This window comes from Syngnathoides biaculeatus, chromosome 14 (genome assembly GCF_019802595.1).
Source record: "Syngnathoides biaculeatus isolate LvHL_M chromosome 14, ASM1980259v1, whole genome shotgun sequence".
In the NCBI taxonomy this organism is placed as follows: Eukaryota; Metazoa; Chordata; class Actinopteri; order Syngnathiformes; family Syngnathidae; genus Syngnathoides; species Syngnathoides biaculeatus.
Window position 1 is genome coordinate 23392703 of NC_084653.1, and position 19265 is coordinate 23411967.

Here is a 19265-nt window from a genome sequence, read left to right on the forward strand (position 1 = left end):
TTTGTGCGACGTTCAAGAAAATCAGTCACGCGTACATTAACTAATAATTAATAGTACGTGGGCTGCACGGTGGGTTATCTGGAAATCGTTGGCCTCACAGTTCTGAGGTCCCAGGATCAATCCTGGACCCGCCTGTTCTCCCCGTGCCTGCGCGGGTTTTCTCCGGGAAACTCCGCTTTCCTCCCGCATCCCAAAAACATGCAACATTAATCGGACAGTCTAAATTGCCTCGAGTGTGATTGTGAGTGGCACAGTGGACCAGCTGGAAAGCGTTGGCTTCACAGTTCTGAGGACCCGGTCGATCACGGCCCCCCGCCTGTGTGGAGTTTGCATGCTCTCCCCGTGGCTGTGTGGGTTTTCACCGGGAAACTCCGCTTTCCTCCCGCATCCCAAAAACATGCAACCTTAATTGGGCACTCTAAATTGCCCCTAGGTGTGATTGTGAGTGCGACTATTTGTCTTTATGTGCCCTGCGATTGGCTTGCAACCAGTTCAGGGTGTACCCCGTCTCCTGCCCGTTGACAGCTGGGATAGGCTCCAGCACTCCCCGTGACCCTCGTGAGGATAAGCATGAAAGAAAATGGATGGATGTATGTCTCGAAGACTCTAAATTTCCCATCGAAGTGAATGTGTGCGCGAATGTTTTTTGTTTCTATGTGCCCTGCAATTGACTGGCGACCAGTCCAGGGTGTACTCCGCCTCCTGCCCGTTGAGACATTGGATAGGCTCCAGCACATCCCACGGCCCTTGTGAGGATAAGCGGCTAAGAAAATGGTTGGCTATATAGTACGTATATTAAAAGTCGGGTGCGAGGTCTCAGAAAACACATGGTCTTGTAGAAGCTGAGTCGACGCTTTGGGGCCATTGAGATCCTGATTGGCACGCTGTTTGATACTGAATTCAAAGACTGAGACTAACTTTCCAGTTGAACATGTGGTCCTTTTGTTTTCTTATAATTTTTTTTGTGAGAATCATCAGTAACTGAACAAACATTTACCAGACACTGCAGTAACAAGTCGTTACAGCAGTCCAAACCTGTTTTATCCTTGACGAAACAAAGATTCCTACTTAAATAGGATTGATGCCAATTATCCAGTGACCTTTCCAAGACTTTCAACACCGCGCACGAATATTTTGCTCCTTTCATGTTTGTTTCCCGACCTGCAGTCGCGCTCGATTAGTGTGACGCGCAGTCACGAGTCGCCATCTCCCAGAATGTTCCTTTCTCGATGACTCGTTCACAGCATGGATTGTTTTTTGTGTCGGCCGCAGGAACTTCTACTACATCACCATGCTGCGCGACCCGGTCTCCCGCTACCTGAGCGAGTGGAAGCACGTCCAGCGAGGTGCCACGTGGAAGACGGCCCTGCACATGTGCGACGGACGCTCGCCCACCCAGGACGAGCTGCCCACCTGCTACAACGGCGAGGACTGGTCGGGCGTCAGCCTCACCGACTTCATGCGCTGCCCCTCCAACCTGGCCAACAACCGACAAGTGCGCATGCTGTCCGACCTGAGCCTGGTGGGCTGCTACAACTTGTCCTCCATGAACGAGAGCCAGCGCGACCACATCCTGCTGAGCAGCGCCATGAGCAACCTGAAGAACATGGCTTTCTACGGCCTGACCGAGTTCCAGCGCAAGACGCAGTACCTGTTCGAGCGGACGTTCAGCCTGCGCTTCATCTCGCCCTTCACGCAGATCAACAGCACGCGCGCCGCCAACGTGGACCTGAGCGAACCCGTGCGCCGACGCATCGAGGACCTCAACTTCCTGGACGTGCAGCTGTACGACTACGCCAAGGACCTGTTCCTGCAGCGTTTCCAGTTCAGCCGGCAGAGGGAGCGCCGCGAGGTGCGCTTGAAGAGGCGCGAGGAGCGGCGTTGGATACGCGAGCGGCAGCAGGCTCGGCCGTGGCCGCCCGGACGCGGCGAGGGAGCTTCGAGAAGCCTCTCGGAGAAAGACGACAATGAGCTTGCGAGCACCACTGAGGACTACACGAGCCAAGTAGCTCGCTGGTGAAGCCAAAAAAACGCAAACTCACCGTCTTCATACGCTACGCACAAAAAGTCGGGGATGGTCGGGTTTTGGGTGAAATTTCAGGAGTGAGAATCCATTATATACGTGAACTTCGGTTGACCCTCTCGAAACTTTTGAATGTCCAATTCTTTGATTTTTATCTTCTTTTACGATCGTATACTATTCTCTAACAAAGACAAATGAAGCAAAATTCACATCCATTCATGAATTTATCCAATTTTATGCCTTTCAGTAACTCTTCCAATCTCCCTCCATCTGTGTTGTTGCCTGCTGATGACGGACTGGCTGTGTTCAGGAACCAATTGCGAGCCATTTTGTATATAGGGAACTATGAAGTGGCTAGGTGAGTTTATAGTGAGTTCTAACCCAGTCTCTCCAGACGTTTGACCCACGGTACATATTTTACATGAGCAAAATCTCACCGCACACTACTAATATCCATCCATCCATCCATCTATTATCTACCACTTTTCCGGGGTCGGGTCACGGGGGAAGTGGCTTCAGCAGGGATACCCAGACTTCCCATTCCCCAGCCACTTCTTCCAGCTCTTCCGGAGGGATCCCGAGGCGTTCCCAAGCCAGCCGAGAGACATAGTCTCTCCAGCGTGTCCTGGGTTGTCCTCGGGTTCTCTTTCCGGTGAGACCTCACCAGGAATCAGATGCCCGAGCCACCTCATCTGGCTCCTCTCAATGCGGAGGAGCAGCGGCTCGACACTGAGCCCCTCCCGGATGACCAAACCCGTTCTCTAAAGGAGAGCCCGGACACCCTGCGGAGGAAACTAATTTTGGACACTTATATCAGGGATCTTGTTCTTTCGGTCACGACCCACAGCTCATGCCCATAGTTGAGGGTAGGAACGTAGATCGACTGGTAAATTGAGAGCTTTGCCTTTCAACTTAGCTCCCTCTTTACCACAACGGACCGCATCACTGCAGACCCGCTAGGTTCTTCCCTCACTCGACAACAAGACCTCAAGATACTAAAACTCCTCCACTACTAATATACACAAGTCCATTATGTACCTTCTGCCGTGGAATGAAAGAGCAGTTATTGTTCTGCCTGTCACCGCATGTGACTCTCATAGATAGATTGATAAACAAAATGATACATAATTTGTGAATAACTACTTTCAGGCCAATTAAGTCAAATTTGGTAATTTCCCACGGCACACCTGACACGCACAATAACGTTCCCTCGCGATACGGTGGCTGGGAATGAATGAGCAAAGCTTATCTACTGTAAATAGTCTCCTCTATTAAGATTTATTTACTTGTTCAATATTTATTGCGGAAGGTCCTCCAGCTGACCTTCATCCGCCGTGTTATAATTACACAAAAGGACTGACGTAGTCAGCGGTTGTCAAAATAGCGTTCCAAAAGTGGCTTTGAAATTTGACCGACGTGTGAAATTCCCTTTTTTTGAAGCGCGGGACGGTCATCGGTCGATTTATGGATCCCGACACCCGGGGTGAATTTTGCTTTCAAAGTTGGGCATTCAAAAGATCAAAGAAAAGGTCAACTTTACAGTACATTCAACTGTAAAAGGTTAGCGTGTATTTTGAGTTCTTTCTGAAAAAAATAATAATAATAATTTCACCCGCAAGGCCAGCACCCCAAAACTATTTAAGAGTAGTGTATATTCTCATCGTCTCATCTTTTAATGTGTTCCTCAGCTTTTTCGATGTGCACTCGTCTTAATTTACAACAGTGGTTCTCAAACTGGAGTCGGGAGCTCGCGGGTCCGCGAAATAATTTGCCATAAATTATTATGTAGTGTCATTTTTTTTTTTTTAAAGTGCATAATTACTGTACATACGGGCACGGACGTGATGGTAAAATAAACTAACACGCTTCATAATTTACTCTCGCCTAGCTGAGCTTTGGGCGTATAAAAAGCCCTCATTTGACGTATTGTCACATAAATCCGGCATCCCCGCATGAATAAAATCAAGTTGTTTTGTTTTAAACAAAAAGCATTTCATTACAGGACTAAACTCCTATTTTTAAATCACAAAATGTGACCCCACCAAACAAAAAAAATGTCACAATCTGGGTCTGTTTAGTTGAACACAATTATTCTGCTGTACGAATGGCAACGGGAATTGAACCTGCTACCGTCTCATTTTTCGCCGTCATTTTCAAACCGTCCATGCAGCCCTTTTCTTAGCCGCTTATCCTCACTAGGGTCGCGGGATTGCCGCAGCCTATCCCAGCTGTCGACGGGCAAGAGGCGGGGGACACCCTGAACTGATCGCCAGCCAATCGCGGGGCACATGGAGACAAACAGTCGCACTCACAATAACACCTAGGGACAATTTAGAGTGTCCAATTAATGTTTTTTGGGATGTGGGAGGTTACCGGAGTGCCCGGAGAAAAACCGACGCAGGCTCGGGGAAACATGCAAACTCCACACAGGCGGGTCCGGGATCGATCCCGGGTCCTCAGAACTGTGAGGCCAACACTTCACCAGCTAATTCCACCGTGCCCCCCCCCATTTTCAGACCAAAGGAATCTTCGGGTCAACTCAATAAAATGCTTTAGATTGCAAGAATTTATGTATGAAACTCACTTGATGAAATATGAGATTCCCCCCTTTCTTAACTCAGAATTTAATATCTCATTATTACGGCATTACTATAACTTGGAAAAATTCCTGTAAAATTAGGATGACTAAACATCTTTAAATATCTTATCTCATTTGCCGTCTTATCTAAATATTATTCTCAGAGCAAAAACCTTTTTTTTTCTCCAGAAACACTGATTAACAACTTTTTCTAAAAAAAAAAAAAAAAAAAAAAAAATTTGGTGACATACATGGGTACATGTTATTTATTGCCATAATTCCTTGAAATTTTTTTTGAAAGGGGTTCCTGGACCCCAATTAGTTTGAGAACCTCTGCTTTCTAAGTGCGGCCCCTGCCTCGTGGTGCCCTTTTTTTTCTTAATGTCTTAAAACTCTTCAAATGCTGTGTTTTTAATCATTTCATCGCTGCCTTGGTTCGTTTCTAGTGCAGCTTTTACTAGGGGGAAAAAAAACAAATCGGAAAGCTGCTTTATTTAAACGAGACAAAAAAAGTGAATGTCATCAAAATCACTGAAACGTTTTTAAAAAAGTAATTGTAGACAGTTGCATGCCGCATTCACACTTGCACAAGTAGTCTGCAAAGAAAAACGAGTTCAATTATGATTATTTTTTTGTTTGAAGTGAATGAAAAGCGTTTTCTGAGGGCCGCTTTTAGTGCATGAGGACTGATTATGTGTTTGAGTTGCAATGTTCTTTTATTTTCACAAGTGCAATAACTTTAATAATTACAAAAAAAATATTGCTTTTTGGTGTAAATTACAGCGGAACCTCTAAAGTCAAAAACAATCTGTTCAGGATTCCTGCTTGCCTTCCCAGTTCTGATTTCAAAACATATTTTTCTGATGATAAGTGTGCAGTGTTAACATTGCCAGCGAGGTTTGAATGTATCGCACTTCACCGAGCGCTCCACCTGAGTTTCTGGCTAAAGCCACGCCCCCTCACTAGTGAGGTCACAAATCCAAATCCATGTCATAACTGCTTTTGGATAATACAGGTTGCTCAGTTGATGATATATCACGTTTGTATACATTTTAGACCCTGTCTAGAGAAAACCTTTTTTTTTTTTTTTTGCAAGTTCACCTTTCAAATACAGGGAAGAAAATAAGTATTAGAACACCCTTGCAAGTTCTCCCATGTAGAAATCATGGAGGGGTCTGAAATTTTCATCGAAGGTGCATGTCCACTGTGAGGGAGATAATCAAAAAAGAAAAAAATCCAGAAATCACAATGTGCGATTTTTTTTAATGATATATTTGTGTGATACAGCTGCAAATAAGTATTTGAACACCAACGTCAAAGACCTGTTAGTCCGCCTTTAAAAGTCCACCTCCACTCCATGTATTATCCTGAATCACATGCACCCATGTGAGGTTGTTAGCTGCATAAAGACACCTGTCCACCCCGTACGATCAGCAAGACTCAAATTTGTAACATGGCCAAGACCAAAGAGCTGTCCAAAGACACCAGAGACAAAATTGTACAACTCCATGCGGCTGGAAAGGGAAAAGGTTTTATGGTCAGATGAGACCAAAATGGAACTTTTGGGTCATAATTCCACTAACCGACAAAGACGACTGATGAGTTCCATCCCAAGAACACCATCCCTACTGTGAAGCATGGGGGTGGTAGTACGACACTTTGGGGGTGTTTTTCTGCACATAGGACAGGACAACTGCTCTGTATTAAGGAGAGGATGACTGTGGCCATGTAATGTGAGATTTTGGGGAACAATCTCTTTCGCTCAGTCAGAGCATTGACATAACAACATAATGACCCGAAGCACACAGGAAAACCAAGGGGTGGCTCCGTAAGAAGCACATCAAGGTTCTGGTGTGGCCTAGCCAGTCCCCAGACTTAAACCCAGTAGAAAATCTTTGGAGGGAGCTGAAACTCTGTTTCTCAGCAACAGTCCAGGAACCTGTCTGATCTAGAGAAGATCCGTGTGGAGGAGTGGGGCAAAATCCCTCCTGCAGTGTGTGCAAACCTGGTGAACAACAACAGGAAACATTTGACCTCTGTAATTGCAAACAAAGGCACTGTACTAAATATTAACATTGGTTTTCTCAGGTGTTGAAATACTTATTTGCAGCTGTATCACACAAATAAATCGCTAAAAACATCGTACATTGGGATTTCTGGATTTTTCTTTTTAGATTATCTAACAGAGGACATGCACCTACGATGAAATTTTCAGACCCCTCCATGATTTCTAAGTGGGAGAACTTCCAATATAGCAGGGTGTTCAAATACTTATGTCTTCACTGTAATTAATCACCGTTTTGTAGTTGAAACTTCAGTTGGTTACTGAGCTGTGAAGTCATAAATATACATTGCACCTTTTTTTTCTGGAGTCAAATTATCAACACGTTTTCCTTTGGAGGTTCCGCTGTAGCGAATGCGCTGTTGCTCTAAGAAAAATAAAAATATGCTAGCTAGTCCCGCACCGCAGGGAAACCTTGGAAGTACAGTATTAAAAATGTCTACGCTTGTGTTATGCCATTATTGTTTCCTGATGTGACACATGAACACACGAAGATGAAAGCAGCGTTATTGTTTAATCTTTTCGCGGGCTTATCTCGTATTCCGCTAAAAGGCCCGGCCGCGCGCGCACGCCTATCATCACGTCCTCTAATTTTCCCGTGTAACAACGTTGTCTCTCTTTTGTTTCTTTTGATTGCAGTTCTAAAATACCTCAATGCCTTGTCCCCATCGTTAATATTTTTTTTCTCCCATTCATCCATTCGCAACAACAGTATATGTGTTTGAAGAGCGCAGACGACGCGAGCACGCCGGACGTTCATTAGCATTTCCGCGCCGTCGGCCCGGCTCGGAACAGACCCGCTCCGGCGGCGACCTTCCGCGTTACAGTAGAAAATGTCATCTTTAAAAAAAAAAAAAAAAAAAAAAGAAAGGAAAAAAAAAATTGCATTCATGAATATTTCATTTCGTCGTCGATGGTGTCGCTTTTTGCGGTTGAAATGAAGCTTTCGGTGCTGTGACGAGCAGCAGGAGTGAGAGGACAGATGGGAGCGCGGTATGTGCCATACTCGGCGGACCGGACCACTTGCAGTACACGACATGGACCGCTTACGTAAGGAAACCCTAATGAGAGTGGAACACTGATGACATTGTTTTTGAATGCGTTTGAAGTGAGGCAATAATGCTGTTGTGACGGTTGGTTATTACATTATGTCAAACCCTACAAGTGTGTATGACACGTGTCAATGGCGTAAAGAGTAGATATGAAAAGTCTACACACCCCCTGTTTGAATGCCAGTTTTTTTTTGTGGTGTACAAACGTGAAACAAGATGAATCCTTTCGAAACTTTTTCCATCATTGATGGACGGAAGCGTATGACTGCCACGCCAAAAAATAAAAAAAAAAGAAGTCATGTTTCATATTATAATGTCAATTGTTTCACATTATAATGTGGTTAATTACATGTTATGATGTGAATCGTTTCACATTTTCGTGTTATAACGTAGAAAATGTTAAATTTCACCCGTCTTTATCCATTACACATAATGTGAATCATTTCAAATAATGTGAATTGTTTCACATTATAACGTTGATTTGTTTCATGTTATAACGTAGATTCGTTTCACGTTATAACGTAAATTTGTTTCACATAATAACACAGAAAATATTAAATAAATTTCACCCTTCTTTACCATTACACATTATCATGTGAATCATTTCACATTATAACGTAGATTCGTTTCACATTATAACGTAGATTTGTTTCACGTTATAACGTAGATTCGTTTCACATAACGTACAAAATAATAAATCAATTTCACCCCTTTATCCACTACATATTATAATGTGAATCGTTTGACATTATAATGTGAATCGTTTCACGTTATAATGTAGATTCTTTTCACATAACGTGGATTCGTTCCACATCATAACATAGAAAATATGAAATAAATTTCACCCCTCTTTACCCATTACATGTTATAATGTAAATCGTTTCACATTATATTGTGGTTAATTACAGGTTATAACGTGAATCGTTTCACATTATGATGTGAATCGTTTTACGTTGTAACAAAGATTCGTTTCACATAACGGAAATTAATTTCACATAATGGAGATTCGTTTCATAACATAGAAAATATTAAATAAATAAAGTTCACCCCTCTTTGCCCATTACACATTATAATGTGAATCGTTTCACATTATAGTGTGGTTAGTAACACGTTATAATGTCAGTCATTTCACTTTATAATGTGAATCGTTTCACGTTATAACGTAGTTTCATTTCACATAATAACGTACGTTCGTTTCACATAACGTAGAAAATATTAAATAAATAAATTTCACCCCTCTTTACCCATTGCACATTTTAATGTGAATCGTTTCACATTATAATGTGAATGGTTTCACGTTATAATGTAGATTCGTTTGACATGATGTAGATTTGTTCCACATAATGTTGATTCGTTTCATATAACGTAGAATATAATAATTTCACCCCTCTTTACCCATTACACATTATAATGTGAAAATGATTTACATTATAACATATAGTTAACCACATTATAATGTGAAACCATTCACGACTTTTTTTTTGGGGTGTGGCAGCAATACACTTCCGTATTAATGTGACCTGTTGCCTGTACAATTCGATTGAAGGAACAAAATAATCTTTTTTAGAGGGGAAGTAAATCTGACTTGAAATGTGGTAGCACAACTGTGCACATCCTCTGATACCATGTTGAAAGTGTCTCTGATTAATGCAAATATATATATATATTTTTGGTTTCTTGTTGAAGCCCAGGGTTTTCATGCATTCTCTCCACCTTGAGTAGGGCACAAACGATGACCCTCCTACCACCATGCTTCGCCGTTCGTGTGATGTTCTTTTGGTGATGAGCGGTGTTGCAATTGTACCAAACGTCGCAAATTATAAGGATTTTTGAAATTCCAGCCAAAAGGTTCCCATAGCCTTGGCATACAAAAAAAACAGAAGGTTGTTGTCACTTGTACCTGAACAGCCAGCACTTGTGAGAAATTCCTGCATCTCCTTCAGTGTTACTGTCAGGCTCTTGGCAGCATCCTTCACCAGTTTTCTTCATGTCTTTTTTATCAATTTTGAAGGAATGTGCAGTTCGAGGTAATGTCACCGTTGTCGCATATTTTTTTTTTTTTTACATTTGATGCTGTGTATATTTGTATGCCTTGGAAATTATTTTGTACATTTTCCCTGACTGATACTTCTGCACAATGACATTATTTTTCAAAAGCTTTCTGTGGACTATGGGTTGTGTTGTACGATGTGGCTACAAATAAGTGTCGGGAAAAGCCAACTAGAACATCCGAACTTTTTTTTTGGGGGGGGGTTAATCAGAGGACCTTTAAACGAATGGCAAGTGTGTGCAGACCACTGATCTGGAAAAAAAAAAAACTGGATAGGGCATACACATCGAGCGGTATGGCGATTGATTGCAGCAGTTGGCCGCCATCTTGGTACTCCCAAAAAGTGTAGAGAACATGGTTTAACGGTTCGATCATGGCGGGGTTTTCCTCAAATTTTGGCATGTAGAGTTTAAACTGGAGTTTGACATTTTTTCAGTTCTGTAACATGAAGGATTTTTAATTCGACTTTGTAAGCCCAAAAAAGGCTAAGTGCAAAGGAAAGACATAGAACACCGTGACTACCAAGAAACCTAAGGCCCGATTTCCGTGACATGTTAACTTTTCCCAAAATACGCTATGAAGCCCTACTATTATAACATATCAAAAAACTAAGCTTTTTTTTTGCCATAAAAACATTGCATTTTAAGTCAATCAGTTAGCTATATTTTTGTAAATAAGGACTGGCAATGGGAAAATACATGCTAAACGATTTGTTCATTTGTTGTTTCTGCGACTACTATTTCACACAAAGTGTAAACTTGTTTCCTTGCATTTGAAAATCAAATTCAATGTGCAGAGTTCTGTATTATGAGATTCATCAAAAATTTCACAGAAAATGTGTTTTCTTACTTATTCATGGATGAAGTTTGGGAAAATATCGACATCGCTTTTTCGCGAAAAACCGTCGGCCTATAAAGGTGAAGCAGAGAGTGAACGGTGGACAACAACAACCGTAAACTTTGTTCAAGTGAGTTAAGCTCATCAGAAAATATATTAAAAAAAAAAAACCTTTACAAACAAACTTTAACAGTGTCAAAGTAAATCTTTCTACCTTACCTGTGGGATGTTTTCTCACATCCACAAAACTGGCGATTAACGCACAGGTCGGCACGGTTGTTTTTGGAGTATCAAGATGGCGGATGGCGATTTCAGTTTTGGTGGCAAATGAGCCATCCTGACTCTCTTTTAACATGACGTCGAATGTGAATTTTGAACACAGCCACATACGGAGTTTTACCATAACACCGTGTACATACTCGTGCAACCACGTTATCTGTTATTTTTGTTTACTTGCCCTCTCGAAAAGATTACATGTTGGGTTGGACAGGTTATGGAGATCACATTAATTAAGTGGAGTATGTATGTATGTACACTATGTATGTATGGCCTTTTAAATTTAGATTATCTGCAGCGTTACTAAAGAACGGCTTGGCTGCCTGACGGGAAATGTCTCGCCAATTTCTGATCGTTGAGGGGAGGTGGGATTAGAGAGTGTGTGTTCGCTTGTGTAACAATTTATGTACATGTTCAAATGTCTCGTGATGAAATGAATTGCCTTTTTTTGGCCTGTGACATTTAATCTGCCATTTTCTTGTCAGACCTGGACTATTAAATAAAAAAAAGAGTAGGAATAAATGCATTGAATGACAATTGCATTGTGGCGTGTGTTTGAAGTTCACTTAAGTTTGCCTTCATACGACACACTGTAAAATATATCTGTAATAAAAAATAAAAAAAAAACACGCTCAAACATAGTAGTTTCACTGAGACACGTTCCCAAAATTCAAACTGGCCAATCACAGCACAGAACAGAGGTTTAAGTTTATGTAACATGCAACTGTTATTTAGAGAAGTTGATGGGACTTTTTTTAAATTCAGTTTCTATGGCCAAAAATTAACCCAGATAAACGCCGTGTATAAAGCCTTAAACTTGTTCACACCTTTGTTTACTTCAAGTTAAGCAATTTAAAGGTATTTCATGTAAATAATGTGCTTTGTTCACTAGCTAGCCAATGTGCTAACGTAGCCGTGATACTGCAAATAGAGCAAAAAACAATTTTTTTTAAATGGCAGCTGTGTTTGTCGTCACAGCCTGCAAAATTATGGTGCTCCAACTTGCTTTAGTCACTATATTTTGCACTGTCAACACAACAAACGTGTGCTCGCACAAGTGGCGAAGGCAACCAATCAGAGGAAAGGAAATATGAAGAAAGTGGATACAAAACTAGGTCAAACAGAAGTAGCCGTCATGGGGGCCTTTTCTGGACATGTGCATGAAGCTGTCAAAAATCAACAGGCACAACTTTGGCCCCTCCCAGGTAAGCAATTGATCAGTATTGAATGTAAAATAATGGGTTGCTCTATGTTCGTCAAAATCCCAACAGAAATTTTCTAGTTACTATCTGTGGTGCTAGCTAAGTTAACAAGGCTAGCTACATGTGAGAAATCCCCCCATTTTTATGAATGTTTACTGTAATTTACAACATAATTAATAATTTAATAACTATAAGCTACGATTTTTTTCACACACTTTCTACCCTGCGGTTTATGCGGTGATGCAGCTAATTTGTGCATCTTTCCTCACGGCCGTCAGGGAGCACTCAAGCAGAAAAGGTAAGAGTGAGACCAGTGGAATATATGTGCCGAGGAATTGACTTTTACCGGACCGGTGTGATGGTCCAAGTGCTCCCGGTGCTGAAAAGTCTCCTTGTGATTAATGCACATGCGCGTATATTTTGTAAACTTACGGCCAGTCTGAAACATCCCCTCCCATGCTTCAACATGTGCCATTTGACAACTTGTCCGCCGAGCGTTCATGTTCGCTGTGGCCATCTCAGAAAGATGACCACAGCGAACGTACATATATGTGTATATCTGTATAGCAACTTTTGTTTCGGGTTAGGTTAGGGTTAGGTTACAATGTATGTTAGCTCCCTCTATGTAGAAGAAGGGGAACTATGTCTGCTATGTACCCAGAGTTCCCCTGTTAGTAATGCATGCGCACTCATCACAATGACACTTTTAAGCACAGAGGAGTGCACAGACCGTAACACCGGCCCTGTTAGCGCTGCGCTAGCGTGTTACTGCCATGTCTCCGTTATTTATACCGATATTTTTTTTTTTTTAACCAGCCCTGTTAACACAGCACTAGCATGAGCATTAGCACGGCGGCGCAAGCGGTAAACTCTCTGTGTACCGTCTTTCTTTGTAAATATCTCGTGTTTCAATGTAGGTTTCAATGTGGGCACTTGCGGCTTTTACACAGCTGTGGCGTATGCATGTACCAAATGGTATTTCCTTTACAAATTTATCGGGTGAGGCTTATAATCAGGTGCGCTCTGTAGGCCGGGAATTACGGTACTTACCCGGGTAAGTGCTGCCGTTGCAGTTGGTTGACAACGGAGTTCAAATTTAAATTTTACTCTTCAACGGAGACTGGATAAAGCTACGTGGTAGTCTGCATAGTCTGTCGAATCCCTCAAAAATAAACAGGCATATCCGTACAGTATATGATTTACTGATGTTATTTTTGTTAGCCAGTACACTCACAATAGTATACCAGTTACAATCCGTGGGCTTTGGCAATCTTAGCCAAAAAAAGCTAAAAATGCTACGTTCCTCATCTTGATAGCATTTGGCTGAATGTAAGCAGAATAGAATCAGACATAGCTCACTATCATCTTGTTACAATCGTAGACAATAAGCTAACCCATTAGCCTACTGATGTTTTCCGTCGGAATCACTTAAGACAGACAGACTTAAGACAGCTTTCCCCCATGATGTTATTTTACATTCAGAGCTTTTTTTCCAACAGGAAGAAAAACAAAATACATTGCCAGGTTCCGTATGGGGCTCATCCTGCAAGGCACGATGACTTGTTTGTATAACACCAATTGAGGGGGGGGGGAATAATAAATATAAGCCTTAATTATGCATGTTGTATCTGCTGTCTCATTCCGCAATTTAATTGGACTCAATACACTTTTGGTCACTCTTGATTAGAAAGAAATTGTATTGTTTATTTTTGTGGAAGAACAAAACTGCAAATCAAACAACACAATTCAATCACAACAAAATTAAAAAGTTTTTTTTTTTTTAATAATTACAGTTGAAGCCAGAAGTTTACGTGGACTGTTCAAAAACATCTTACTGTCTGAAGTCAAATCAGACTAAACCTCTTGTGTTTCAGGTCAGTGTGGAGCACTTTAAGCATTTAATTTTGCTAAAATGCCACAATAATGAGAGAATTTCTTTGAGAATTTTACATTATTTTCTCCGAGGCCCCACTTTCAATTTTTTTTTTTAAAAAACTGTACTTAATGTAATATAGATGAAACTTCTTTTGTCTTCTGTTCTTGCCATTACATATTTTAAGAGGAATTATTTTGGATTAATCAAAATTTGATGCATTTTATGCACATAACAATCAAATAAACGCAACAACAGGGTTATAATATTTCATCCATAAATTTAACCTCCCTTGCAGCAGTAATTTCTCAGATGCCACGAGGAACTGTACAAAACTAACACTACACTGACACTTAGCGGCTACTTTTGAGAATTACACCCCCCAAAAAAATTTCATTTTAAAATGATCATCAGATTTAAAAGACTTCTTCTTTTCCTTTCGACTTGTCCCGTTGGGGGTCGCCACAGCGTGTCATCTTTTTCCATCTTAGCCTATCTCCTCCATCTTCCTCTCTACCACCAAGTGTCTTCATGTCTTTCCTCACAAGAGCCATCAACCTTCTCTTTGGTCTTCCTCTCGCTCGTTTGCCTGGCAGCTCCATCCTCAGCACCCTTCGACCAACATACTCACTTCTCGCCTCTGAACATGTCCAAAACATTGAAGTCTGCTCTCTCGAACCTTGTCTCCAAAACATCCAACTTTGGCTGTCCCTCAAATGAGCTCATTTCTAATCCTATCCAACCTGAACCTCAACATCTTCATTTCTGCCACCTCCAGTTCTGCTTCCTGTTGTCTCTCCAGTGCCACCATCTCTAATCTGTACATCATGGCCGGCCCCGACACTGTTTTATGAACTTTGTCCTTCATCCTAGCGGAGACTCTTCTGTCACATAGAACACCAGACGCCTTCCGCCAGCTGTTGCAACCTGCTTGGACCCGTTTCTTCACTTCCTTACCACACTCACCATTGCTCTGGATTGTTGACTCCAAGTATTCGAAGTCGTCCACCCTCACCATCTCTTCTCCCTGTAGCCTCACTCTTCCCCCTCCACCCTTCTCATTCACGCACATAAATTTTATATATCATGACATATATCTAGTGATGGATTAGAGGCAGTGGCACTGAAGAAACAACAGGAAGCAGAACTGGAGGTGGCAGAAATGAAGATGTTGAGGTTCTCGCTCGGAGTGAGCAGGTTGGATAGGATTGGAAACAAGCTCATTAGAGGGACAGCCAAAGTTAGATGTTTTGGAGACAAGGTTCGAGAGAGCAGACTTTGATGGTTTGGACATGCCCAGAGGCGAGAGAGTGAGTATATTGGTGGTAGGGTGCTGAGGATGGAGCTCAGAGAGAGGGATTATGGATGTGGTGAGGGAAGACATGAGGGCAGTTGGGGTTAGAGAGGAAGATGCAGGAGAAGGGTTAGGTAGGAAGCCGGAGTACCTGGAAAAAACACCGGGGACCGGCCTCACCACTGTTTTATAAACTTTGCCCTTCATCTTAGCGGAGACTCTTCTGTCACATAGAACACCAGACACCTTCCACCAGCTGTTCCTCCAACCTGCTTGGACCCGTTTCTTCACTTCCTTACCACACTCTCCATTGCTCTGGATTGTTGACCCCAAGTATTTGAAGTCTTCCACCCTCGCTATCTGTTCTCCCTGGAGCTTCACTCTTCCTCCTCACCCCATCTCATTCACGCACATATATTCTGTTTTACTTCGGCTAATCTTCATTCCTCTCCTTTCCAGTGCGTTCCTCCATCTTTCTAATTGTTCCTCCGCCTGATTCCTGCTTTCACTGCAGATCACAACATCATCTGCGAACATCATAGTCCAAGGGGATTCCAGTCCAACCTCATCTGTCAGCCTATCCATTACCACAGCGAACAGCAAGGGCCTCAGATCTGATCCCTGATGCAATCCCGCCTTCACCTCAAATTCTCATCACGTCTACAGCACACTTCACCACTGTTCTGCTGCCCTCATGCATGTCCTGTTCTAACATATTTCTCCTCCACACCAGACTTCCGTATGCAGTACCACAGTTCCTCTCTACTCATTGAAATACAGTACAGTACAGTACTCCAGCACAAAACCTCCATGGTCGTCAGCACTGAGACTCCATGTTTGAATCTTGGCAATGGCCTTCCTGTATGGCGTTTGTTCATGTTTTCCCCACCAAAAACATCTGTCAGGCCGTAGGTGTGAATATGACTCCAAATGCCTGTTTGGCCGTATTCGCCCTATGAGTGGCCGGGCGACCAGTCCTGGGTGCATTTTCCATCGCGGCAGCCTCAGCTCCAGCTCACCCATGATCTTAACGAAAAGCACTGCAGAAAACGGATAAATGGACATTTTGCTTTATAATTCTGCCTTAGTGTGTGAGTCATGTGACTTAAACAGAAAGTCCACTCTGGATGTGTGTCGCAAGAGGCTTGTCCTTGTCATAGCTGTCAAAAATCCTGTCTTTTGAGGAAACTGAATGGCAGCCGAGTAAGCGTTTTAAGTATGTAGAATTTTTAAAGGGGACACGCTGTGGAAAAATAAATGATGGTTTGTGTACAAATAATTGGACTGGAATGCCTGCCTAGCCACCAAGTAAACATTTTACATAGCTGAATTTTTTTCAAAGGTCCCATGCTATCCCCTACCAACCCCCCCCTCAAAAAAAAATCATTAACGCCCTTTCAGCAGGTCTGCATGGTAATTTGGATGTGAAAAATGCCCAGGATGCCCCCTTTCACACTCCTGTATTGGTCTTTTCCACCTGGCATATGAAATAAGGTTTCTCATGAATACTCAAGTGTAACTAAGCTTTGTTCTGATAAGATCAGTGAGATTTATATTTTGAAATATATAAAACGTTTTTGATTGGCCTTCGGCAGCGTCTCAGCAGCCAAGCATTCATAGGGTCGTCGTGTCACACCCTGAAATGGCGTTCCTGTCAAAGCTGGACAAATACTGTATAATGTCCAAACTTTATCACGTTTATCAAACCATAGCGATAGCGAAACATAATAGTAATAAAGGACGTGGGATTAAAAAGAAGAGCAATACCGCCTACAATAAGGCCCATCATGGCTCCTAATTTATTCTTTGCAATTGTTTTTCGAACGAAAAATTTGAGTTTTGCTTGTTTTCAAATGAAAATCGGTACTCGGACCCATGTGGTAAAACCCAGAAATAACGATGTGCACGACCTGACCAGCTGACCCGCGACGCGCGTGGTTATTGTGTATAACGCAGCCTCTGATCGCCGACGAACGTGGGAAATATTGATTCGGTTTTCGAACAAATCGGTTCTCGAACCGCCTTCTGGAAAGGATTGTGGTCAAGAACCGAGGTTGTGCTGTGCTGAATTGAGGCAGCTGTTTGCTCAAAACCCGCAACAATCAAGATAATACGTCATTTACGGTGACCTCATGTCATTTCGGCAGGCTGAGCGTGTATTTTGAAGGGTTTGATGGTTTCATTGATAGCACTACATGTTTGCATGGCAACCAGGCGTTTGCGTGGCAACTGGACGTTAGCATGACGCCGACGCGCTGTATGCTAACAGTCCAGATTGTGATCGAGAGCCAAGGTTGTACTTTACTGCATTTTGAGCCAGCAGTTTGCTCAAAACCCGCAATAATCAAGATAATACTTCATTTACAGTGACCTCATGTCATTTCGGTGTATTTTGAAGGGTTTGATGTTTTTATTGCTAGCACTAGGTGTTTGCATGGCAACCAGGGGTTTGCGTGGCGACCGGATGTGAGCACGGCGCCGACGAGGACGCACTGCATGCATAATAGTCCATCGGCGAGGGCCGTGAGCTGAAGGGGACTCGGCTGGCATTGGCCCATAAAAATGACCCCAACCCTCACCGCATCGGGCCCCTCAATAGCTGTTGCTGGTTGGTGGCTGTGAGGTCCACAGCAACAACACAACTGGAAACCTCTCGTAGACACGCGGGGGATGAACCCAGTGGGGCCACCTACGAGCAGGATTGTTTTTTTGTGGTTTGGGGGGGCCTCCATGGGGTCTCGAATTGACCCTGCAACGTGGCGGCTTGGTGATGTGCACTGTACACGCACCACAGACAGTGTAGTGTATGAACTGCTTCCTCTACAAGTTAAAATACATATTTTTTATTGTTTTATTTTCTTTAAAGACTCTGATCTCTGCTTCCACAAGGAGAACCGAGCAGCCAGCTGCAGCGCACACTCGCCGGCGAGAGGGCGAGAATCCGAATCGGTCAGGAGAATGCGAAATAAGTCAAGAAGTCATTCAAGCAAGAACCCGTATGTAGTACAAGGATGATTCATTAAACAGGCGATACAAGAAAATGAGGTCAAAGGAACAATACCAGGCATTGTTTCTGTTTTCCTTTTTGGTCATATGACTCATTGGTTCACTCAGGGACTTTTTCCTCACGGGGCGCAATGCGCTGACCTCGGCATGTGACACTGAACGCATTCTGCATTTCCTGTTTGCTGACAACACGTTATGTTTCGCAAAAATTAAGCACACAGGAAAAAAATATCATGCTAGCATTATAGTTAAGTGTTTATTAATACATGTGTATCCTTTAATGTCCTGTATTAACAATTATTCTTTTTGGGTGCAAACAAAAATATCAAGAAACTTGAAAATAAAGTTATTTTAGTATTAGTTTGTTGTTGTTATACATTGGTATATTATTGTTTGTATTTAGTATTCATTGGTATTTTTAAAATGAACTGTGATGTTTCCAATTTGCATTCATTTTTAAGACAGAAAATGCAATTTTATATTTTGACAGAATCAGCCATTAGTGAACTACAAATTGGCTTTTTGAATGTTCTACATTTATGTATAATGTGTAATGTGTGAAATTGTACAATAGGTATATTTATAATATTAGTCAGTTGGTCTCTAATTATCTGCAAATTGGTCTTTATGCTCACTAATCCTTTGTTTTTCTCAATTAAATAATTTTATTATTTTTCTTTAGTTAAAAAAATAATCAAGATACCTGGATTTTAAAAAAAAAAGGGGTTATTTAATTTTAACAAATCTTTTTCATTGGTATTGGTTCATTATTGTGTATCTTCACAGATGCTTTAATTAATGTGTATGTCCTTTAAAAAATTACAACAAAAAACTAAAGGGCGCAACAGAGGATGACTGGTTAGCGCATCTGCCTCACAGTTCTGAGGACCGGGGTTCGAATCCCGGACCCGCCTGTGTGGAGTCTGCATGTTTTTCCCGTGCCTGTGTGGGTTTTTTCCGGTTTCCTCCCACTTCCCAAAAAAATGCAACATTGGACACTCTAAATTCCCCC

At 42.2% G+C, this 19265-nt stretch overlaps 1 protein-coding gene across 1 annotated transcript in view; it reads left to right on the top strand.

The window, feature by feature from the left end:
- Positions 1–9180, top strand: part of hs6st3b (heparan sulfate 6-O-sulfotransferase 3b) — a 93761-nt gene extending 84581 nt beyond the window's left edge. The window contains exon 2 of the mRNA XM_061841929.1: positions 1273–9180. Coding sequence (XP_061697913.1) covers positions 1273–2020 — 748 coding nt within the window. The 3' untranslated portion in view covers positions 2021–9180. The remainder of the gene's footprint in view (positions 1–1272) is intronic.
- Positions 9181–19265: the final 10085 nt, after the last annotated feature.